This window comes from Myotis yumanensis, unplaced genomic scaffold (assembly GCF_028538775.1).
Source record: "Myotis yumanensis isolate MYYU_CA2020_CCGP unplaced genomic scaffold, mMyoYum1.0.hap1 SCAF_23, whole genome shotgun sequence".
Lineage (NCBI taxonomy): Eukaryota > Metazoa > Chordata > Mammalia > Chiroptera > Vespertilionidae > Myotis > Myotis yumanensis.
The window spans coordinates 6,032,019-6,054,693 of NW_027223774.1; the positions used below are offsets into that span (position 1 = coordinate 6,032,019).

Below are 22,675 nucleotides of genomic sequence, written 5' to 3' on the forward strand. Positions count from 1 at the left end.
AAGATTTTGCCTCTTAAATCCAAGCTGAGCCACAGCATGAGATAAATGATGGAAATCTTTTGTGTGTGTGTGTCTTACTCATTTTCATATTTCCAGCTTGCGGAGCCGTGCCAAGCACAGCAGAAGCTCAAGAAATACTTATGCTTATTCTTTATTATGAGAGGCTGGCTGGCAACAGAAAAAGGACCTGTGGTTGAATGAGCCCTATACTTCTTAAATGGTTTCAAAATTATGTCACATGAAGCTTTCTCTGATGCCTTCATGTGACATGAGAAGTTATGTCACCTCCTCAGAGAAAAGCTTCTTTCACTTCCCCCCATTTACTCTACGTCCCATTACTATGTTCCATTCTTTTTTTTTTTTTAATATATTTTATTGATTTTTTACAGAGAGGAAGGGAGAGAGAGATAGAGAGTTAGAAACATCGATGAGAGAGAACCATCGACCAGCTGCCTCCTGCACATCTCCTACTGGGGATGTGCCCGCAACCCAGGTACATGCCCTTGACCGGAATTGAACTTGGGACCTTGCAGTCCGCAGGCCGATGCTCTATACACTGAGCCAAACCGGTTTCGGCCATTCTTTCTTTTTTTAAAGCATCTATCAGGATCTGAAATACCTACCACCCATTAAAAGTATTGTATTATTAACTATCCCCACCACTGCTGCCCACATGATTAAAAAGAAGGCTCCATGCCTCAATGTCAGTGGTGCATGACAAAATTCTCAGCTGTTGTGGAGTTGTCTATGGGTAAAAAAAAAAAAAAAATTAAATGAGCCCTAATCAAACAGCTCAGTCAGTTAGAGCAGTGGTTCTCAACCTTCCTAATGCTGCTGCCCTTTAATACAGTTCCTCATGTTGTGGTGACCCCCAACCATAAAATTATTTTCGTTGCTACTTCATAACTGTAATTTTGCTACTGTTATGAATCGTCATGTAAATATCTGATATGCAGGATGTATTTTCATTGTTACAAATTGAACATAATTAAAGCATAGTGATTAATCACAAAAACAATATATAACTATATATGTGTTTTCCGATGGTCTTAGGCGACCCCTGTGAAAGGGTCCTTTGACCCCCAAAGGGGTTGCGACCCACAGGTTGAGAACTGCTGGGTCAGAGCATCATCCCAATACACCAAGGTTGTGGGTTCAATCCTAGGTAAGGGCACATACAAAGAAACAACGGATGAGTGCATAAATAAGTGGAACAACCAATCGATGCTCGCTCTCTCTCTCTCTCTCTCTCTCTCTCTCTCTCTCTCTCATAAAATTAAAGAGCCTAGCCTGGAGAGGTAAAGGTGGGAAGAGGAAGACAAACAAGCAGCTTTCAAAGACGTGTGGGCAATAAACTGGAAGTGAAATCCTTAGGAGCCTGAAGGAGGGATAAGGAGCTGAAATTCCTGGGTAACCACTTTCAGCTCAACTTATAACATTTTAAAAGTCAGAGCTGGGGGGCGGGGAGGGGAGACCAAATAGAAGTAGCCAGTAGTAAGCTTCTGTCACTTAAGAAATTTAACCAGAGGACTATGAGATTTGGGGACTGGCCCCTCATAGTCCCAGATTGCAATAAATGTGACTCTTTAATTCGACTTCTTGAGGCGTCCTTCTGTGATTTGCGGGGTCCATTACAACATTTGAAGGCTCCCCAGCGAGATGCAGCCTCCTAGGGGTGCTGTTTCGGATGCCAAGGGAGGCAAAATCCCCCCTGAGCCGTTCGTGGAGACTGAGGGGACTCTAGGGGGTTCGCAACCTGAGAAGTTCCAGGGCCCCAGAGAAATCCCCTTCGGATCCAGCTAGCGGACAGGGGACGTTGGCCCGTGCCTAAAAAAATTCATCGAGTCACCTGGAAAATCCTCTAGAGGTAAGTTCTGGGACCAGTCACTGGTGCTGGACTCAAAAGAGGGCTGGATGCAGCAGAACCTCTGAGTCCAGCCGCCCGGACTCGATGGCGTCTGGGGGTCCTGGTCTAGGTAACCTTAGGGTTGCATCTGTCTGGTTTGTTTTGTCTTTGTTCTTTGTTGTCTTTGTCTTTGTCAAATGGGTCAGGGATTTGTTCTGTATCTTGGATCTCTGAGGGACTTGTCCTGAATCATGGAGGAATGGCTTCTAGACGGTATTCACTGTCTCTGGGATTTCCGGGAAGGAAGTCAAAACTCAGACTGACTAAAGGTTTGAGTCTGGCCTGTCTTTTAAAAAGGTAGAAGAGACGCATTCCTAGGCAGTTTTCTACTGCCTCTGTTCAGGGACTTGTTCTGTATCTCTGCACAATTGAAACTGATTTGTTGGTATTTTGTGGTGTAAATGTGGCATGCGCCTGTGTAAAAGTGTTTTTGTTTGTTTCCTTTGAAAAAAAAAACACCTTCTGACTGAGGCATTTGTCTAGTTGTCGTGTCTATTTAGTCTTGTTTCTTTGTTCAGTATGAGCACCGTTTCTGTCTGGATGAGACATGGGTCGAGAAACCTGTCCTGGAATGTGGGAAAGGGAGGCCTCCACATCTGTTCCTGTCAGGCCCCCATCAGGGGACTTGGGCGGTGTTCCTGTTATCTGGTTAAGATCCCAAGACTGGACAGAGAATCAAAGATGGCGGCATAGGTAAACACCAGAGACTGCTGCCGCAAACAACCACTTCAAAAATACAACTAAAAGACAGAACGGACATCAACCAGAACCACAGGAAGGCTGGCTGAGGAGAGACTCTTCAACTAGAAGGAAAAACAACAGCATTACGAGGCTCAGAGGAGGCGCAGTGTGGAAAATTTAAAGGTACGGTGGTGCGGTGGTGCGCGCGCAAAGCAGGCTGGTGGCTGAGGGCGGGGTTGTCGTTTTCAATCAGGAGGGAGTCTCAGACTCTGGGCTACAGATCCGGGCGAGTCTCTAGGGACCCAGACTCAAACAGGAGAAGCGGGACTGTCTGGCTATGGTCCCTCCGAGGTTTGCAGCGGTTGCTGGGACAGAGAGGCAGAGCCCCTGGGAACGGACTGAGAGCAGCCATAGCTGCTCCCTCCCCCCGCCCTGTTGATCCCGCCCCGCCCAAGCCCTGCGCACAGCCATTTGCCAATCGCCTCAGGCAAAGGCTAGATTAGCACCTCCCCAGAGGACTGAAGTTTTCCACACAGCTGATTCCCACAGCCAGTCGGACTGGTGGTCAAATCCCTCTAGTATTAACTACAACAATTAAGGCTTAACTAGAACAAGACTGCGCACAAAGACCACAAGGGGTGCACCAAGAAAGCATAAAAGATGCGGAGACAAAAAAACATGACAGAAATGGAGGATATGGAGCTAAAAATCGCAATTTTGAGGGCTTGCAATAAACTTGAGCAGAGCCTCACGAAAACTAATGAGACCCTCGATGCTACGATAAAGAAATTAGAAAGTAAGCATACACGGACTGAAATAAAAAATGTTATACCCAATAGCAGACCAGAGGAGCACAAGAATCAAACCAAAGATTTGAAATGCGAAGAAGCAAAAAACACCCAACTGGAAAAGCAAAATGAAAAAAAGAATCCGAAAGTGTGAAGATAGTGTAAGGAGCCTTTGGGACAGCTTCAAGCGGACTAATATCAGAATTATAGGAGTGCCAGAAGATGAGAGACAGCAAGATATTGAAAACCTATTTGAAGAAATAATGGCAGAAAACTTCCCCCACCTGGTGAAAGAAATGGACTTACAGGTCCAAGAAGTGCAGAGAACCCCAAACAAAAGGAATCCAAAGAGGACCACACCAAGACACATCATAATTAAAATGCCAAGAGCAAAAGACAAAGAGAGAATCTTAAAAGCAGCAAGAGAAAGAGACTCAATTACCTACAATTGAATACCCATACGACTGTCAGTTGATTTCTCAACAGAAACTTTGCAGGCCAGAAGGGAGTGGCAAGAAATATTCAAAGTGATGAATACCAAGAACCTACAACCAAGATTACTTTATCCAGCAAAGCTATCATTCAGAATTGAAGGTCAGATAAAGAGCTTCACAGATAAGGAAAAGCTAAAGGAGTTCATCACCACTAAACCAGTATTATACGAAATGCTGAAAGGTATCCTTTAAGAAGAGGAAGAAGAAGAAAAAGGTAAAGATACAAATTATGAACAACAAACATGCATCTATCAACAAGTGAATCTAAGAATCAAGTGAATAAATAATCTGATGTACAGAATGAACTGGTGATTATAATGAATCAGGGACATAGAAAGGGAATGGACTGACTATTCTTGGGGGGGAAAGGGGAATGGGAGATTCGGGAAGAGAATGGACAAAAATCGTGCACCTATGGATGAGGACAGTGGGTGGGGAGTGAGGGCGGAGGGTGGGGCGGGGAACTGGAAGGAGGGGAGTTATGGGGGGGGGGGGAGAAGAACAAATGTAAACTGAACAATAAAAATTTAATTAAAAAAAAAAAAAAAAGATCCCAAGACTGTAAAAGTACTTGTTCACTGAAAGGGTGTAAGTGTGGATGTTTATTTGATGTCTGTATGTCAACTTAGGTATAATTATTTGTTCATGTAAGGGTGGAATTCTGAAAAAACAAACAAACAAAAAACACGCTTGACTTCTTTAAGGCTGAATACTCTGACCGATAGCAAAACTCGCCCCAAGCAGCCGCTGGGTTCTTTCTCCAAGGGCGCTTGCTCTCTGTCAGAGGTGGAATCTGCCCGCCTAACTAGTAAACATTCCTGTTTGTTTACTAGGGACTTTGATTTACTCTGTGATATTTCTATGTTGGGTTGAAATTTTGGAATTCTGGGGTAGATTTAAAAGGTATTTGTGGCTTTCCTTGTCTGATTGGGACATTCAGGGAGCTCATAGATCCTCAGGGCAGAGATAATTTATAGGCCCTGCCCCCAGCCTGTGCTGAATTGAGGATCTTTCAGGAGACCCTCCATTCTTTTAGTAAAATTTCCCTGCACATCCTTGCCATCCTCTGCCTTCTTTTCCAAGACGACTAAGAGTCATTTTCCTCCACAGGAATTGTCTTCCTCTAACTCACAATAGGAAATAATACAGGCCAGTGTCATTTGGCTGGCTGGTTAAAGGAAGACAATGGGCCCTGGAATCTGTAGAGGTGGGCGGGAATGAAGCTGGTCAAATGTACTGAAAGGGTTCGGTACCTGTTGCTGCTAGTAGAGGAGGGGCTGATATCCCCTTCCAGGGCACTCCCTTGGGAGAGGCCTGATTGCTGCTCTGTCACAGGGGACTGGTACGATGGCAGGGGCCTGGTACCCAACCCACAGTCACAGGAGCGCTTTGTAATGAAAATGCCTTTCCCCGTGGAGGGAGCACCTCCACTGCTCACCTGGGGACCTGCTCCGAGCTCCCTGCCTCCACCTATCCGGCTCCCATCTCCCGCACCCTCTGCTCATCAGGGTTGTAATTGCCTCTCATCCCCCGAGGGGTTATTTTGAGTAGGTGGTGAGGGGGGGGAATTTCTCTGTGCCTCCTTGTGCCTCCCTGCGCCCCAATGAGACCCAAGAACCCCCAGGGACAAGGCCTCCTTGGACACTTCACAGTGTTCTGTTGGGGGTTGCGGGGGGGGGGGGGGGGCGCTTAAAAAGGCAGTAGCTAGAAAAAGAAACTCTAAAAAATTAGGATTTGAAGGAATGAATTGGTCACAGCTGGTAGAGGTAGCCCAGAAAGTCTTTAACAATAGGGACACCACGGAGGAGAAACAGGACTAAAGAAAAGGCCAGCAGCAAGCTAGGAAGGCATTAGTATGCCTATTGTAGGAAGTAGGGGCACTGGGAGAGAGAATATCCTGGTAGGTTCACAAAGGAAAGCGGAAGGCTGAGGGAAAAACCCAGGCTCTGAAGGATTTACACTCAGGGAAGGGAACTAATAGGGCCTGGACTCCTTTTCCTTGAACCCCTTGGAGCCCAGAATAATAATTTTTTAGTTTCCTGGTGTGTTCTGGAGCAGCCTATTCAGTCTTGACAGAGCCAATGGGACCCGTAACATCTAAGACAACATCGGTCCAGGGAGCCACCGGACAAACTGCCTTTTTCCTTGGACATCAGAGGACTGTGGACCTTGGAAAGAACACGGTAACACATTCGTTTCTGGTCATGCCAGTTTGCTCGTACCCCTGACTGGGATGTGATATCTTACAGAAACTACAAGCCACCATATCCTTTGAGGGGGACGGAGCACACTTCACTGTGGATCCAAGGAACCCAGGCCCGGACCCATCCTCCCCTGGCTGCATTCTTCTAACCCAGCCGTGGGCAAACTATGGCCCTCGGGCCGGATCTGGCCCGTTTGAAATGAATAAAACTAAAAAAAAAAAAAAAAAAAAAAGATCATACCCTTTTATGTAATGATGTTTACTTTGAATTTATATTAGTTCACACAAACACTCCATCCATGCTTTTGTTCCGGCCCTCCGGTCCAGTTTAAGAACCCATTGTGGCCCTCGAGTCAAAAAGTTTGCCCACCCCTGTAATCTAATCTGTCCTCTCTCAGATGAATATCTCTTGCAGGAAAGGGCCAATGTGACTGCTTATTTGGGGAAATTACGATGCCTCTTTCCCATGGTTTGGGCAAAAAACACCCGCCCCTGGCGTTAGCAAGTCATCAAGCTCCCGGAGTAGTCCAATTGCAAGCCACCGCCACTCCAGCTCGGGTAAGGTAATACCCCCTGAGTTTCGAAGCAAAGAAGGGAATTGCTATCTTTGCATTCAAGTGGAATGACCCAGAGGGTAGATTCTCAGGACAATTAACCTGGACTAAACTGCCTCAAGGTTTCAAAAACTCACCCACCCTTTTTGATGAAACGTTGAGCTGGGACCTACTTGCCTTTAGACAGAGGCATCCAGAATGTGCCCTACTCCACTATGTAGATGATCTTCCGCTGGCAGCAGATACTGAGGAAAATTGCTGACAAGCCACTGAGGGCCTGTTAGGCTCCTTACAAGCATTAGGCTACCGGGTGTCAGCCAAGAAGGCACAGTTGTGCTCCTCTGATGTCACATACCTGGTGTACGACATTAGCAAAGGCAGACGGACCCTCTCCCTCAGTTGAATAGAGGCAATCTAAAGGATCCCCATGCCTCCAACCAAGAAGCAGGTTCAGGAGGAGGCAGTTGGATACTGCCGCCTGTGGATACCGGGGTTTGAGGAGATTGCTGAACTTCTGTGCTCAAGTGCTGGGGAGGCGCAGCCATTAAACTGGACTGAAGTGGAGCAACGGGCTTTTGAGGAGCTAAAGAAGGCTCTCGTCTCAGCACCTGCCCTAGCCTAGCCAGACGTCAGGAAGCCCTTCCACCTCTACGTGAGTGAGGTAAGGGGCATTGCCAAAGGGGTTCTCACCCAGACTCCAGGTCCCTGGAAGAGACCTGTGGCCTATCTGTCTAAGAGACTAGACCCCATGGCTGCAGGGTGGCCAGTGTGCCTCTGGGCAGTGGCCACCACAGCATTGCTGGTAAAGGAGGCAGATAAGCTGACTTCGGGCCAGGAACTAGCCCTGACAAAACCCCATGCTGTGGAAGCCCTCCTTTGAGATGCTCTTGAGAGATGGATGTCAAACACCAGGGTCACCCAGTACCAAGTTCTTCTCCTGGACCAGCCCTGCATCTGAATTCCGTAAGACACTGGCCATCAACCCTGCCACCCTGCTCCTAGATGATGATCCAGAGGAGCCATCCATGATTGCATAGAGGGAACAGACGCAGTTCGTCCAGACTTGACAGATGTGCCGCTATCATCACCAGACAAGGTACTGTTATGTACAAGATACATATGGACAGTGGGCAGTGGTAGTCACCCTAGACCGCCCAAGGAAACCGAGCTGCAGACCAAGCTGCCAAGGAAGCCGTCCAAAAACCAGTGGGGCCTTTACAAGAGGAGGAATTGACAGAACAAAAGCAAGCTACCAGAGGACCAAATGGTTGGTCGACTCTACCAGATGGCAGACTGTTGGTCCCAGAGGCTCTAGGTCAGACTGTAGTTGCCCAGTCACACCAGGCTGGCCACATAGGTGTCACCAAGACTTCTGAACTTTGGTGAGGCAGGTCACAGGTAAATGCTAAGCAAGGTAAGAGGGTCCCCCTGGGAATTCAGGCCCAGGGAAACTCCCCAGGAGCGCATTGGGAGGTAGATTTTCACAGAGATTAAGCCACCGGCATCAGGGTATAAGTGCCTGCTAGTTTTTATAGACTCCTTCACGGGTTGGGTTGGAGCCCCACCAGGACAGAAACTGCCTCTATAATGGTCAATAAATTACTCCAGGAGATTATACTTAGATTTGGACTACCAGCAGTCATAGGATCAGATAATGGTCCCGCCTTTGTAGCCAAGGTATCTCAAAGTATATAGCTCAAGTCTTAGGCATAAATTGGAAACTCCATTGTGCATACCGGCCACAAATTCAGGGAAGGTATGAACAGGACTCTAAAAGGACTTTAACTAAATTTATCCCAGAAACTGGTGAAAAGTGGACCAACCTCCTGCCCTTTGCCTACTTACTGGCCAGGTGTACCCCCAACCGGAGGGGTTCTCTCCTTTTGAAATCATGTTTGGTAAACCTCCCCCTATCCTACCCAAAGTTAGGGGAGGAATTTAAAGCTAAAAGTCATAACTATTCCTTGCTCAAGTCCTTGCAGGCTCTGCAGTATATCCAGAGAGCCACCCATAAGCTTGTTCGAGATGCCTTGCCAGTGCCCACCTCGGATCCTGTACATCTTTTCCAGCCTCGGAACTCAGTGTGGGTAAAGAAGTTCAGGACCCAAGGACTCACCCCAACTTGGAAAGGACTATACACTGTCGCCCTGCTACGGCATCCAGACCTGGCTACACCACTCCCAGCTCCTGCAACAGAAAATGGCCTTGATCCCGGCATCCAGCTGCCTCATCTGTGAGATCCCTAGCCTGGGCTCCACGCAGGCCAGGAGGAGGCTCGATGCCTGCAGGAGGGGCACTGGACTTCAGTGAGGATGGGGACTGTGGCACCAGGGCACTTGGTAACTGTAAGAACATTTTTTTTTTATCCAGTGAGAAAGTCCAGGGCTAAGTGGGGCTAGATGTGCTAGGGGACAGGAGAGCAGGAACAGAATAGAGAATGCCCCTAAAAGAAGTGGGGTGAGTAAATGAAAATAAATGTGCCAAGCTGGCAGTTTAGAAAAATTAATTCGGGCTAACCACTTGTAGTTAGGGGGCAGTAAAATCCCCGAACTAGTAAAGATGAGTTCATGATTTGACTCATGTACATAAAACCAGTGGGGTATGAAGTATGGTACTTATTTGCTTTGTTTAACAATAGAAAAGTTACTTTGATTTTCTGAATTGTATAAATCATACCATTTGATTGAATGCCTTATTGATTGTAACGTGACTATCCCATTGATTGTTATCTTACTGGTGTTAGAAAGCACATTCTTCTGTACCTGGGAAACAGGACAGCACAATTATCCTAAATTGTTTTAGTGGCCACAGATAATGCATTCCAGTTGACTCAGTGGTCCCAAGACCAGGACAGCGCAATTACTCTAAATTACCTCAATGGCTCTAGATAATGAGTTCCTGGCAACTCAGTGATCCCGAGACCCAAAACTATAATTAACATGCTTAATTTTGCTTCTGTAAACTGCTTTTTTGCAAACCAGGTTCCTCATTCCAAACCTTGAGATGTAATCAATACCTTTGTGATCTTTGCCTATATAAGTCTGGTTTTGCCACCATCTTATGACTATGAGATTTGGGGAATGGCCCCTCATACTCCCGGATTGCAATAAATGTGACTCTTTAATTTGGAAAAAAAAAAGAAAAGAAAAGAAATTTAACCAGAGAGATTAAAAATGGTGGCAGAGTAGGAGGATGCTGCCTGGCCATGCTCCCAGGAACAAGCTGGAATTACAACTGAAATATTAGAAGGCTTCCTGAATAATCAACAGAAAACTCACAGGAGAGAACCCTGATACCCAAGGACCAAAGGTGAAGCTGGCATAGAGACTGGTAGGAGGGGCAGAGACGTGACCCACAGAGGGCAACTGAAGTCACACAGAGTTATCTCAGCTGGTGGTGGAGGGGGGAGGTGCCGCTGAGAATTCTGGGATCTAATCCCAGAGTTGGGTTCCCCAGCAGAGAACACCAAGCTGAGGAAGGTATCCACATAGCATCAAGCTGTGGAAGGCAGTGGGGGGCTGTCTGCCAGGGAGTGGCAGCTGAAAGTTCAGGAACCCACTTAAAGGGCCAAGGCACAAACAGTCCCTGTGGAGCCACCCACCTTGTACTCTGGCAGAGGGAGGGCAAAGGGGACTGGAGCTGTGAGAACAGAGGCCAGCTCTGGGGACACGAGGGATAGAGCTCAAAGGCAGACACCCCAACTTTCCTCGGCTCAGTCATTCCCTAACACAGCCACATAGACATCTGCCTTGCCTGAGGGGATAGACATCTGCCTTGCCTGGGGGGAAGACAGTTGACACACCCTATTGGAAAACACCTTGCCCTGAGGCCGCTTAAGAGATTAAAAGTAACAATTCAAAGGAGTAGCAGCTGCCTGTGGAGCCCTATCCATCCAAGGAACAGCAGCCTCGTGATCACGACACCCTCTGTCTGAGGAACAGCAGCTATGTGTGAAGCCTCCCCCCACCAGCCAGAGGAGCCACCACAGCGGTGAACAGCACCCACCACAGGAGCTGCTGCCAAGTGAGGAGCAGCTGCTACCACAACCTCTGAAGGAGCAACTGCAGCCCGAGAAGCCACTGCCACCCAGGGATCAGCCACTGAATGACTCAACATTTAGTTATGTCGGTGAGATCAAACATGAGTAGACAAAGAAACCCCCAAAGGAAAGAAAAGGAGGACTCGCCAGAAAAGCAGCTAAGTGAAACTGAGGCATGCAGCATGACAGAAAAAGAATTCAGATTAAGGTTCATAGAATGCATAAACCGGATGGAGGAAAAAATCAACTTATGCAAGAAGCAAGAAGAAACAGATGAAAAAAATCAATAAATTATGTAAGAACCAAGAAGAAATGAAGAGTGATATAGCTGCAATAAAAAAAACACCATTGAAAGTTTCAACAGTAGACTAGGAGAAGTGGAGTACCAAATCAGCGAATTAGAAGATAGGGAAGCAAAACACACACCAACTGAACTGCAATTGGAGAAAAAAATTAAAAGACAGGAGGAGAGCCTAAGGGAGCCATGGGACAACATAAAATGAAACATGCGAATAATAGGGGGGCCAGAACAACAGAAAGAGGAACAAGACTTAGAAAACCTTCTTGAAGAAATAATATCAGAAAACTAAGGAGGTGGGGTAGAAAAAAGTCACACAAGCACAGAGAGTCCCAAAGAATGTGAACCCGAGAAGACCCACAAGACACATCGTAATTACCATGGCAAATGTTCAGGACAAAGAGAGAATCTTAGCCCTAACCGGTTTGGCTCAGTGGATAGAGCATCAGCCTGCGGACTCAAGGGTCCCAGGTTCGATTCCGGTCAAGGGCATGTACCTTGGTTGCGGGCACACCCCCAGTGGGGAGTGTGCAGGAGCCAGCTGATCGATGTTTCTCTCTCATCGATGTTTCTAACTCTCTATCCCTCTCCCTTCCTCTGTGAAAAAAATCAATACAATATATTTAAAAAACAACAACAACAACAAAAAACAAAGAGAGAATCTTAAAGGCTGCAAGAGAGAGTCGGAAAGTTACATACAAGGGATCTTCCATTAGATTATCAAATAATTTCTCAACAGAAACACATCAGGTCAGAAAAGAATGGATGGAAATTTACAGAGTGATGCAAAGCACAGGACTGAATCCAAGAATACTCTATCCAGCAAGACTATTATTCAAAATTGAAGGGGAAATAAGAAGCTTCACAGACAAAAAAAGGCTAAGGGAGTTTATCACCACCATGCCAGCAATGCAAGAAATGCTAAAGGGACAAGTGTAAAAAGAAGAAATAAAAAGCTCAGAAAGAAAACAGCCACAAAAAAATAGAAATGGCTACAAACAAGTACCTTTCAATAATAACTTTAAACGTTAATGGACTAAATGCTCCAATCAAAAGACATCGAGTGGCTGAATGGATAAAAAAACATGACCCATACATTTGCTGTCTACAAGAATCCCACCTCAGAAGAAGGGACTCACACAGACTGAAAGTGAAGGGATAGAAAAATATCTTTCAAGCAAATGGAAATGAAAAAAAAGGTGGGGTAGCAATACTTATATCGGACAAAATAGACCTTAAAGAGCAGGCCATAACAAGAGATAAGGAAGGCCACTTCATAATACTAAAGGGATCAATACAACAAGAGGATATAACCCTGGTAAACATATATGCACTCAATGCAGGAGCACCCAAATACATATAAAAACTCCTGGAAGATATCAAGGCAGAGATTGACAACAATACAATCATAGTAGGGGACTTTAATACACCACTGACATCACTGGATAAATCCTCTAGGAAAAAAATCGGCAAAGAAACAGCAATCCTAAATGACTCACTAGATCAGATGGACTTCATAGACATCTTCAGAACACTTCACCCCAAAGCCACAAAATATACGTTCTTCTCAAGTGCTCATGGGACATATTAAAAGATAGACCACATATAGGGTCACAAACAAAGTCTCCCGAAATTCAAGAAGATTGAAATCATACCAAGCATCTTCTCAGACCACAAGGGCATAATATTAGAAATAAATTACAATAAAAACAACTCAAAATACTCAAACACTTGGAAGCTGAATAGCATGTTATTAAATATTGATTGGGTTACCAATGAGATCAAAGAAGAAATTAAAAACATCCTGGGAACTAATGACAATGAAAACACAACAATCCAAAAACCTATGGGACACAATGAAAGCATTCCTGAGAGGGAAGTTTATAGCTCTACAGACCTATCTCAACAAACAAGAAAAAATGGTAGTAAATCATCTAAATCTACATCTCAAAGAATTAGAAAGAGAGCAACAAGAAAAGCCCACAGTGAGCAGAAGGAAGGAGATAATAAAGATGAGAGCAGAAATAAATGACATAGAGACCAAAAAAACAATACAGAAAATCAATGAAACCAAGAGCTGGTTCTTTGAAAGGATAAACAAGATTGATGAGCCTCTAGCCAGGCTCACCAAGAAGCAAAGAGAGAGGACCCAAATAAACAAAATCAGAAATGATAGAGGCGAAATAACAACAGACACCACAGAAATACAAATGATTGTTAAAAAATACTATGGACAACTCTACTCCAACAAACTAGACAACCTGGAGGAAATGGACATATTCCTTGAAAAATACAACATTCCAAAACTCAATCAGGAAGAATCTAAAAATCTCAACAGGCCAATAACTATGGAAGAAATTGAAGCAGTCATCAAAAAGCTTCCAGCAAACAAAAGCCCAGGACCAGATGGCTTCACAAGGGAGTTTTACCAAACATTCAAGGAAGAACTAAAACCTATCCTCCTCAGACTACTACAAAAAATTCAAGAGGAAGGAACACTTCCAAGCTCATTCTATGAAGCCAGCATCACCCTCATACCAAAACCAGATAAAGACAACACAATGAAAGAGAATTATAGGCCAATATCCCTCATGAACATAGATGCCAAAATCCTCCACAAAATCTTAGCAAATCGCATCCAGCAGTACATCAGAAAGATCATACACCATGACCAAGTAGGATTTATCCCAGGGATGCAAGGATGGTACAATATCCACAAATCAATAAATGTAATACATCACATAAACAAATTGAAAGTAAAAAAAACCACATAGTCATATCAATTGATGCCGAAAAAGCATTTGAAAAAATTCAACACCAATTTTTGATAAAAACTCTCAGCAAGGTGGGAATAGAAGAATCATACCTCAACATAATAAAAGCCATATATGACAAACCCAAAGCCAACATCATACTCAATGGACAAAAATTAACACCACTTCCCCTAAGAACAGGAACAAGACAGGGATGCCCACTCTCACCACTCCTGTTCGATATAGTACTGGAAGTATTAGCCATTGCGATTAGACAAGAAGAAGAAATAAAAGGCATCCAAATTGGAAAAGAAAAAGTAAAACTGTCCTTATTTGCAGATGACACGATATTATACATAAAAAACCCTAAAGACTCCATCAAAAAACTATTAGACTTAATAAATGAATTCGGCAAAAATGAATTTTGTAGCAGGATACAAAATTAACGCCAAGAAATCTATGGCATTTCTATACACCAATAGTGAACTTACAGAAAGAGAGACTAAAAACACAATCCCATTTACCATCGCACCAAAAAAATTAAGCTACGTAGTAATAAACTTAACTAAGGAGGTAAAAGACCTCTACTCAGAAAAGTACAGGACGTTGGAAAAAGAGACAGAGAAAGACATAAACAGATGGAAGAACATACCATGTTCTTGAATTGGTAGAATCAACATCATTAAAATGTCCATACTACCCAAAGCAATCTATAAACTCAACGCACTTCCCATTAAAATACCAACAGCATATTTCACAGACCTAGAACGAACTCTCCAAAAATTCATGTGGAATAAAAAAAGACCCCAAATAGCTGCAGCGATCCTGAGAAAGAACAAAGTAGGTGGGATCTCAATGCCAGATATCAAGCTGTATTACAAAGCCACTGTTCTCAAAACTTCCTGGTACTGGCACAAGAACAGACATATAGGTCAATGGAATAGAATAGAGAGCCCAGGAATCGACCCAAACCAATATGCTCAATTAATATTTGACAAAGGAGGCAAGAATATACAATGGAGTCAAGATAGTCTCTTCAATAAATGGTGTTGGGAAAATTGGACAGATACATGCAAGAAAATGAATAGACCACCAACTTACACCATACAAAAAAAAAAACTCAAAATGGATAAAGGATTTAAATATATGACGGGAAACCATAAAAATACTAGAAGAATCCAAAGGCAACAAAATCTCAAACATATGCCGAAGCAATTTCTTCACCGATACAGCATTGGAAACTAAGAAAATAAAAAAATGGGACTACATCGAAATAAAAAGCTTCTGCACAGCAAAAGTAACCATCAATAAAACAACAAGAAAGCCCACTACATGGGAGAACATATTTGCCAATGTTATCACTGATAAGGGTTTAATCTCCAACATTTATACGGAACTCATACAACTCAACAAAAGGAAGATAAACAATCCAACAAAAAAATGGGCAAAGGACATAAATAGACACCTTTCAAAAGATGACATTCAGAAAGCCAACAGACATATAAAAACATGCTGAAAGTCACTAATCATCCCAGAGATGCAAATCAAAACAACAATGAGGTACCATCTCACACCTGTCAGAATGGCTATCATCAACAAATCAACATACAACAAGTGCTGGAGAGGATGTGGAGAAAAAGGACCACTTGTGCACTGCTGGTGGGAATGCAGACTGGTGCAGCCACTATGGAAGACAGTATGGAGTTTCCTCAAAAATCTAAAAATGGAACTCCCATTTGACCCAGTGATCCCACTTCTAGGAATATATCCCAAGAAACAAGAAACCCCAATCAGAAAGGATATATGCACCCCAATGTTCATAGCAGCACAATTCACCATAGCTAAGATCTGGAAACAGCTTAAGTGCCCATCAGTAGATGAATGGATTAAAAAACTGTGGTACATCTACACGATGGAATACTATGCTGCTGTAAAAAAAGAAGGAATTCTTGCCGAAGCCGGTTTGGCTCAGTGGATGGAGCGTCGGCCTGCAGACTCAAGAAGGAATTCTTACCATTTGCAACAGCATGGATGGATCTGGAGAGCATTATGCTATGTAAAATAAGCCAGTCAATGAAGGAAAAATACCACATGATCTCACTCATTTATGGATAATAAAGACCATTATAAACTTATGAACAGCCGAAGCTGGTTTGGCTCAGTGGATGGAGCGTCGGCCTACGGACTGAGGGGTCCCAGGTTCGATTCCGGTCAAGGGCATGTACCTGGGTTGCGAGCACATCCCCAGTGGGGGCTGTGCAGGAGGCAGCTGATGGATGTTTCTCTCTCATTGATGTTTCTAACTCTCTGTCTCTCTCCCTTCTTCTCTGTAAAAAAATCAATAAAATATATTTTTTAAAAAAACAAAAAAAAACTTATGAACAAAAATAGACACAGAGGCAGAGCTACCTTGAACAGACTGTCAAACTACAGCAGGAAGGTCAGGGAGGGTTGGGTGGCAGGAGGGAGGTAAGAGATCAACCGAAGGACTTGTATGTATGCATATAAGCATAACCAATGGACATAAGACACTGGGGGGTAGGGGAGGCCAGAGGATTGTCAAGGGCGGGGGGGGGGGGGGGGGGGGGGAAGGAGACATATGTAATACTCTTTGTTACACTTTAAGCAATAAAACAATAAAAAAAATCATACAAGAAAATAGCCAAAAAACAACAAACAGAAATTTAACCAGTGCGGGTATCACAGAAGAAATCCAAATATTTAATGGGAATGGAAGTCTGGGACCCATCAGGCAGCTACAGATATGCCTGGTTTTGGTTGCACAAAATGTTTCAATGAGTTGCCAATTTTTAAAAATTATATTAGTTGCCAGGCTTTAAAAAAATCAAGAAACTGACCACATGTGCACACACTGGAGTTTGTTTCGCTTCTCCAACATCACCTACACTAGTATTGTGCTCTTAAAACTCAAAACTCAGCAAAAACAAAAGTTTGCCTCTGTTTATGACATCATAGACACTTTCTTACACCTCCATTTACCTTACCTGACTACGCATTCAAGTTCCCAACCCTTGGACCAAACCGAGGAATCGAGAACCTGAGCTCAGAAAAGCCCAACTTGCTGTCCTCGCTTCAAAATAACGTTATCGTCACTAAGAAGGCTCAGCCAGGGCAGGGATGCGCCTGCCAGTCCCACCGCAACTCCGGGCGAAGCGGGCACCAGCAGCCCGAGTCCCCACACCCTGATTCGGAGCACTCCTGTCGGGGACTCAAGGGACTGACCTGGGAAATTAGGACCTTCCAGGTCAGAAGACCCGGGCTGCCCGAGGCGGAGGGGACGTACCTGGAAGATGGCGAGAACGAGAGTCAGTTACCCGGTGGGGAATGGAGGATCCTGAGACCCTCCGTGACCTTGGCCTTCGCTGCTGAGTTCGCCCCTCCCGCTGGGCCTCCAAAACCAACGCCAAAGGATCCTGCTACTCCCTCACCAGCAGGGCTCACTTACCTCTGCTCAACTTCCCGCAACCCTGCAGTGTCGTCCATAGAGCGCGCCCCTATGACGCAACCTGACCCCGCACCCCCCACCCCCTCGCCTGCTGGCAGTTCGTCCTGTGCATGCACACAAGGAGCCAAAAAATGACGCAAATCTTAAAAGAAAACCTAAAACGAGATATGGTCAGCACAGTCGTAGAACAACAAACCACAAATGAGACCACAGGCAAAAGACCTATGTGAGTGACATCAGCAAGATGGCAGAATCAGAGATAGAGAATTGTTCCCCATCCCAGAGTAAGTAGACAGCTATCCATGAAAAAAAAATCCCACAGGCAATGGGAATAAGAGTACCATGAAGACAAACAGTAACACAGAATACCAAATAAGGACAACTGCATAGAAAGGATGACAAGAAAATGGGTGAGGAAACACATTTGAAGACACTTAAGGTCAAAAACAAGGGTTAATAACTAACTAAGGAAATAAATAAATAATAAATAACTAAATAAAGGGAGGGAGGGAGGGAGGGAGGGAGGGAGGAAGGAAGGAAGGAAGGAAGGAAGGAAGGAAGGGTAGTTCTAGCTGGTTTACTCAGTGGATAGTGTCAGCCTGCAGATTGAAAGGTCCAAGGTTCCATTCCACTCAAGGGCACATGCCCAGTTTTTTGTGGGTTCAGTCCCCTGTAGGGGGCATGCAAGGAGGGAACTGATCAGTGACACTTTCTCATCATTAATGTTTCTCTCTCTCTCTCTCTCTCTTTCTCTCCGACTGTCCTCTAAGAAATTAATAAAAATATATTTTTTAAAAAGAGGGCCAGCCCTAGCCGGTTGGGCTCAGTGGACAGAGCATCCACTTGTAGACTGAAGGGTCCCAGGTTGGATTCAGGTCAAGGGCGCATGACTGGGTTGCCGGCTTGGTCCCAGCTGGTGGGCATGCAGGAGGCAGCCAATTAATGATTCTCTCTCATCACTGATGTTTCTATCTCTCTCTCTCCCTCTTCCTTGCTGTCTGAAATCAATAAAAATATATTGTAAATAAAAAATAAAAATAAAGGGTCAGCGATACCACTATGAGCCACTGTGCTTCTGTTCTCATTGATCCTAATGGCCTGTTCTCCAAAAACCTGGAAATTTTTGTTTCAAAAAACCACACAATGCCCTGGCCAGTGTGACTCAGTTGTTTGGAGCAGCGTCCTGTGTACTGAATGGTTGAGGGTTCAATTCCCAGTTAGGGCACATATCACAATGTGGCTTCCATACCCACTTTCTACTGTGCACATGGAAGTCGATTGATGTTTCTCCCTCATCTCTCTCCCACCATTTCCCTTCCTCACTATGTAAAAGGAGTAATAAAGACATAAGAATTTCAGGGTAGCCAAAAATAAAAGAGATCTCAAAAAAGTCTAGAGGCAAAGTAAATAACAAGACAACCTACCAAAGCTTATGTATAACATTCAGAAAATGTAGACGGGGGAAAAAAAAGGACACTTATGTAATACCCTTTGTAATACTTTTAGCAAAAAAAAAAAAAAAAAACTTATTAAAATAATACAAAACATTAAAAAAAATAATAAAAAAATAAAATAAATTAAAAAAAGCACATGCAAACATATGTGTTCCTGTATGTCGTAAGCAATTAATAAATAAAATATACAAGATATTCAAAAGACTCTAATAAAAAATACAGTTAATAAACAGGATAAGGATGTAGAGACAATTTTTCAAAAACTATATACACATTACCAACAGGAATATAGAAAATGCCGTCCTCACTAACCAAAGTGGAATCCTTTAAGCTTCCTACAACACTACCAACCACAAGTCCTTCCCTGTGAATTTAGGGAAGCGGGGAGTATTGGCACTTCAGGAATAGAAGGGAGCAGCAGAAACAGACCAAATAACCCCATGACAGCAACTACCCAGATAACTGGAAAATCAATCATTACCACAGTCTACATTGGAGGACAGAGCACACCCTGGGGGATGGGCCCTGGGAAATAGAAAAGCCAAGTCTCGGTCACTGGTAACAGTGAGGGTCTTACCCAGCGAGGATATAAGTTCAAAGTTCTCCAGCATCACATTCAAGTACAGCTGTCTCTGACCCTCATCAAGGAGGCTCCATTCCTCCCTGGAGAAGTACAGGGCAATGTCCTCAAAGGTCACACCAACCTGTCAGAATGGAGACAATTGTAACCAGACCTGCCTTTCTGAGAACCAGTAATCCTACGGCTTACACACCTTCCCCCCCTCAACCTCCTCCAGGGCACCCGGTTAGTGTGGACACCAGGCCCTAATGCCAGTGCAGGCTGCTCTCTCATCACAGTCCCATTACTCACTGTGATGGCCCTCAGCAGAGCAGCTGGGTTGGGAGTGAAGGGTTGGGGAAGGGGAGGGGTGAGGGCAATGCCATTTAAGGTCTGGGCGATGCCAGAAGGGCCCCAGCTTTCCTGCCAAGAAAAGCACTACAGTCTCCCAGATCCTGCCTCCAAGACAAAGCCAAGGGCGGATTTGTTCTTCACCTTAAAGTCCCCACACCAAGTCCCGGGACCACCAGCTCAAACTTACTCCGGATGTGCACACCACTGGGTAATGTTTACCCCCTTCCCAAGTTCAGATCCCAGGTTCACTCCCTCAGCTCTGCCCCCTTCCTGCTCCAATGCCACTGGATCTCGCTGGACTCACCCATGAACTTGGCATATGGCGTGTAGAGAGCTTGTAGTCCAGCCGGATCCAGGACCACCCCAGGCCCCGGATGGACCCACAGCCGGGAAAGCCCCGAATGAGTCTGTGCCGTCCTCCCTGCAGCCTCTGCTCTTTCCGTCAATACTCACAGCCACATCCTCAGGGACCTTCAGATGCAAGTCACCCCCGTCCTCTCTGCCCTGCACTTGCTGTGTCCTCAGAAGCCACAACACTCCTCTCCCCCCTCCACCTTCCTCACGGTCCTCCACGCGGGACTGAGCTGCAGGACGGGACAGGCGCCCTCCCCAGGCTGTGGTGTCTGTGTGAGGAGGCGGTGAGGGCCTGGGGGACACAAACTCACCTCAGCTCGTCTCCTCAGCGGGGGCGCCGCCATTGCCCTCTGTGGGCTGAGCGGGGCCGGAGCAGAAGCCGCTGCAGGAATGGCGGTCCCTGTCCCGGCCCTGGGGTGGGTCCGGGCGGTGACTCCGAGTTTCAATCCCAAGTGTGAGCTGTGACACCACTGGAGGCTCCCACAATTGGCTGTGTTGCGGGGAGCACCTTTCTCCGTCCTTCTCCAGGGGAATTTGAGCGAAAGAAATCCCTACCGCCTCAGACCGGAACCTGAACGGACAACACCCGTCACCAGGACCACAGGTCCCGCCCTACAGGAGCAAACAAACGGAAATGCCTTCTCTGAACCCCCATTGGCTCAGCCTAGTGGCAGTCCACGCTTGGCCTTATGGGTAATGTAGTTTCTCGGTGCCAAGGCGAGGATGCCCTATTTCTCAGTTGATTAAAGGACTGGATTTAGGGGCAAGTAGCCCAAGAACACACCAAGTACACTAAGGGTCCTCTAGTGCCTTCATGGAGGTGATGTCCGGGGCAAGTTTGTTTCTCCAGCACCTGCGGGGCTGGTTTTGAATATCTTTCTTCAGGACCTGCTCTTTCTGAATGGCAGGCATTGTTTCTTCATTCAGGGCTTTTGGCTCCTGTCTCCTTCAGGCCAAATGTAGCTGGGTGAGGTTGCTGAAGTCTCAGACTAGATCTGACCTGCCTCCATTGAATTCATTATACAAAGTTCATGTCACAAAACAGACACTCATACTTAAGAGCATCTGCTTCTGATGCCATTCAAAGTGTCAGCTCTGCCTGGGTTGCAGTGTGGATAAGATGGCCAAGAGAAATGTGAAAAGTGCTCAAAGTGACTGATCATCAGAGAGATGCAAATTAAAGCAATAATTAGAGACCACCTCACAACCGTCAGAATGGCTGTCATCAACAAATCAACCAAGGACAAGTGCTGGGATGTCAAAAAAAGGGACCCTAGTACATCCCTGGTGGCATCACTTCCGAATATTAGGTCCCAAAATTCATATCAAAGTGTATCCTCCCCTGAAGGGTGAGTGTCAATCTGAAGGGTCAAACAGAAGCATGAAATTCACCAAAGTAAATAGAATGGCAGCATGACACCCATCCTGTGGGCACAAGTGCAGAGACCCAGCCCTAATTACCGAGGTCTCCTGAGGGTCATAGTCTGTGCTGGGATCAGAGGGAAGGTAGACAAACAGCAGCTCACTCTGAAAGAAGGTTCCCCTGGAGAAACCACTGCACTGAGAAATGATGGCATTGCCCTGAACACGGGGAGGCCAAAGGCAAGTGCTCTGAGGTATAAAGGGAATGGGAGGAAAAGCATTAACTGCAACCATGGAAACAGGAGCTGCAGCTGAGCCACCCTGGTCCTCACACTGTACCTGCTCCAGTGAGGGCTGCACATCTGAGGTACGGACTGTGTCTGACGCTGGGGAAAATAATAGTTAAAATCCAGCTCCTTGAATCTGACACTTGTCTGTGGTGTAAACTTGGGGAGCTGACTTCATTTTTCTGTCAATGAACTTTTTCAGCAATTTGATATGGGCCGCACCACAATGAGACCTGAGTGCCCACAGCACCTGCCTCCCTGCAGCAGAGTCAGTGGCTTCTTATAGGTCCCATTTCTCACTAAAAAGCACCCAAAGACAAAGGTGCTTGCGGGCATGGCGGGAGTGAGAAGTGCCTGCCTGGGAATGTCTCTGCAGGGAGTGGCTGGAGTTGCTGGAGCCAAGGCAGGCTGCAGGCACAGCTGCGTTACACAAGTGGACACCTTACCACTGGACCTTCTCCAATAGTTCCGGTATCGAAACATACCTCATACTTTTTTTCACAGGTGGAAACTGACTTAGACCAGCAGAACGGGTTATTTGTTTTAAAAAATATATACATATTTTATTGGTTGTTTTTTTTTACAGAGAGGAAATGAGAGGGATAGCCAAATCAGCAAGGGCAATTAAAATATTTTTTTAAGGAAAAAAGATGAAAACATATCATTCCAATATAAAAATGTTTATTTTTTAAATAAAAATGCACAAAATGAGTGAAATGCCAACATCTATCATTGTTGTTCCACAATCTTATTGTTAAAGAAAATTGCCAAAATTCATAGCACATTAGGCAGAACATATGATGTTTTAACAAAGATACAGACTCAACAAACACACTTCTGAGAAAAGGCTCACCGTAAATTCCTAGAAAAAATACAATCTAATAGTGAACCAGCACAACAAACCGTCTCAAAAAAAAAGTTTAAATAAATTTTAATTGACCGAACAAATTATTCTCTAGGATGTGGAAAATGTGAATCTCTAACACACTGCTGAAAAATGTAAAAAACTACAATCAGTTAAAGTTTATTTTCTATTTTTAAAGTATAGTTTATTAATTTTTATTTATTTTTTTAAAATATATTTTATTGATTTTTTTACAGAGAGGAAGGGAGAGAGATAGAG

At 44.9% G+C, this 22,675-nt stretch overlaps 1 protein-coding gene across 2 annotated transcripts in view; it reads right to left on the reverse strand.

Moving 5' to 3' along the window:
• LOC139000076 (zinc finger protein 211-like) overlaps positions 1-20,447 on the reverse strand; it is a 44,598-nt gene extending 24,151 nt beyond the window's left edge. For both annotated transcript variants that reach the window (XM_070402344.1, XM_070402343.1), the window contains exons 1-2: positions 20,215-20,447; positions 19,214-19,340 (exon numbers count right to left, since the gene is read on the reverse strand). In XM_070402344.1, the coding sequence (XP_070258445.1) occupies positions 19,214-19,340; positions 20,215-20,247 (160 nt within the window). In that variant the 5' untranslated portion in view covers positions 20,248-20,447. The remainder of the gene's footprint in view (positions 1-19,213; positions 19,341-20,214) is intronic.
• Positions 20,448-22,675: the final 2,228 nt, after the last annotated feature.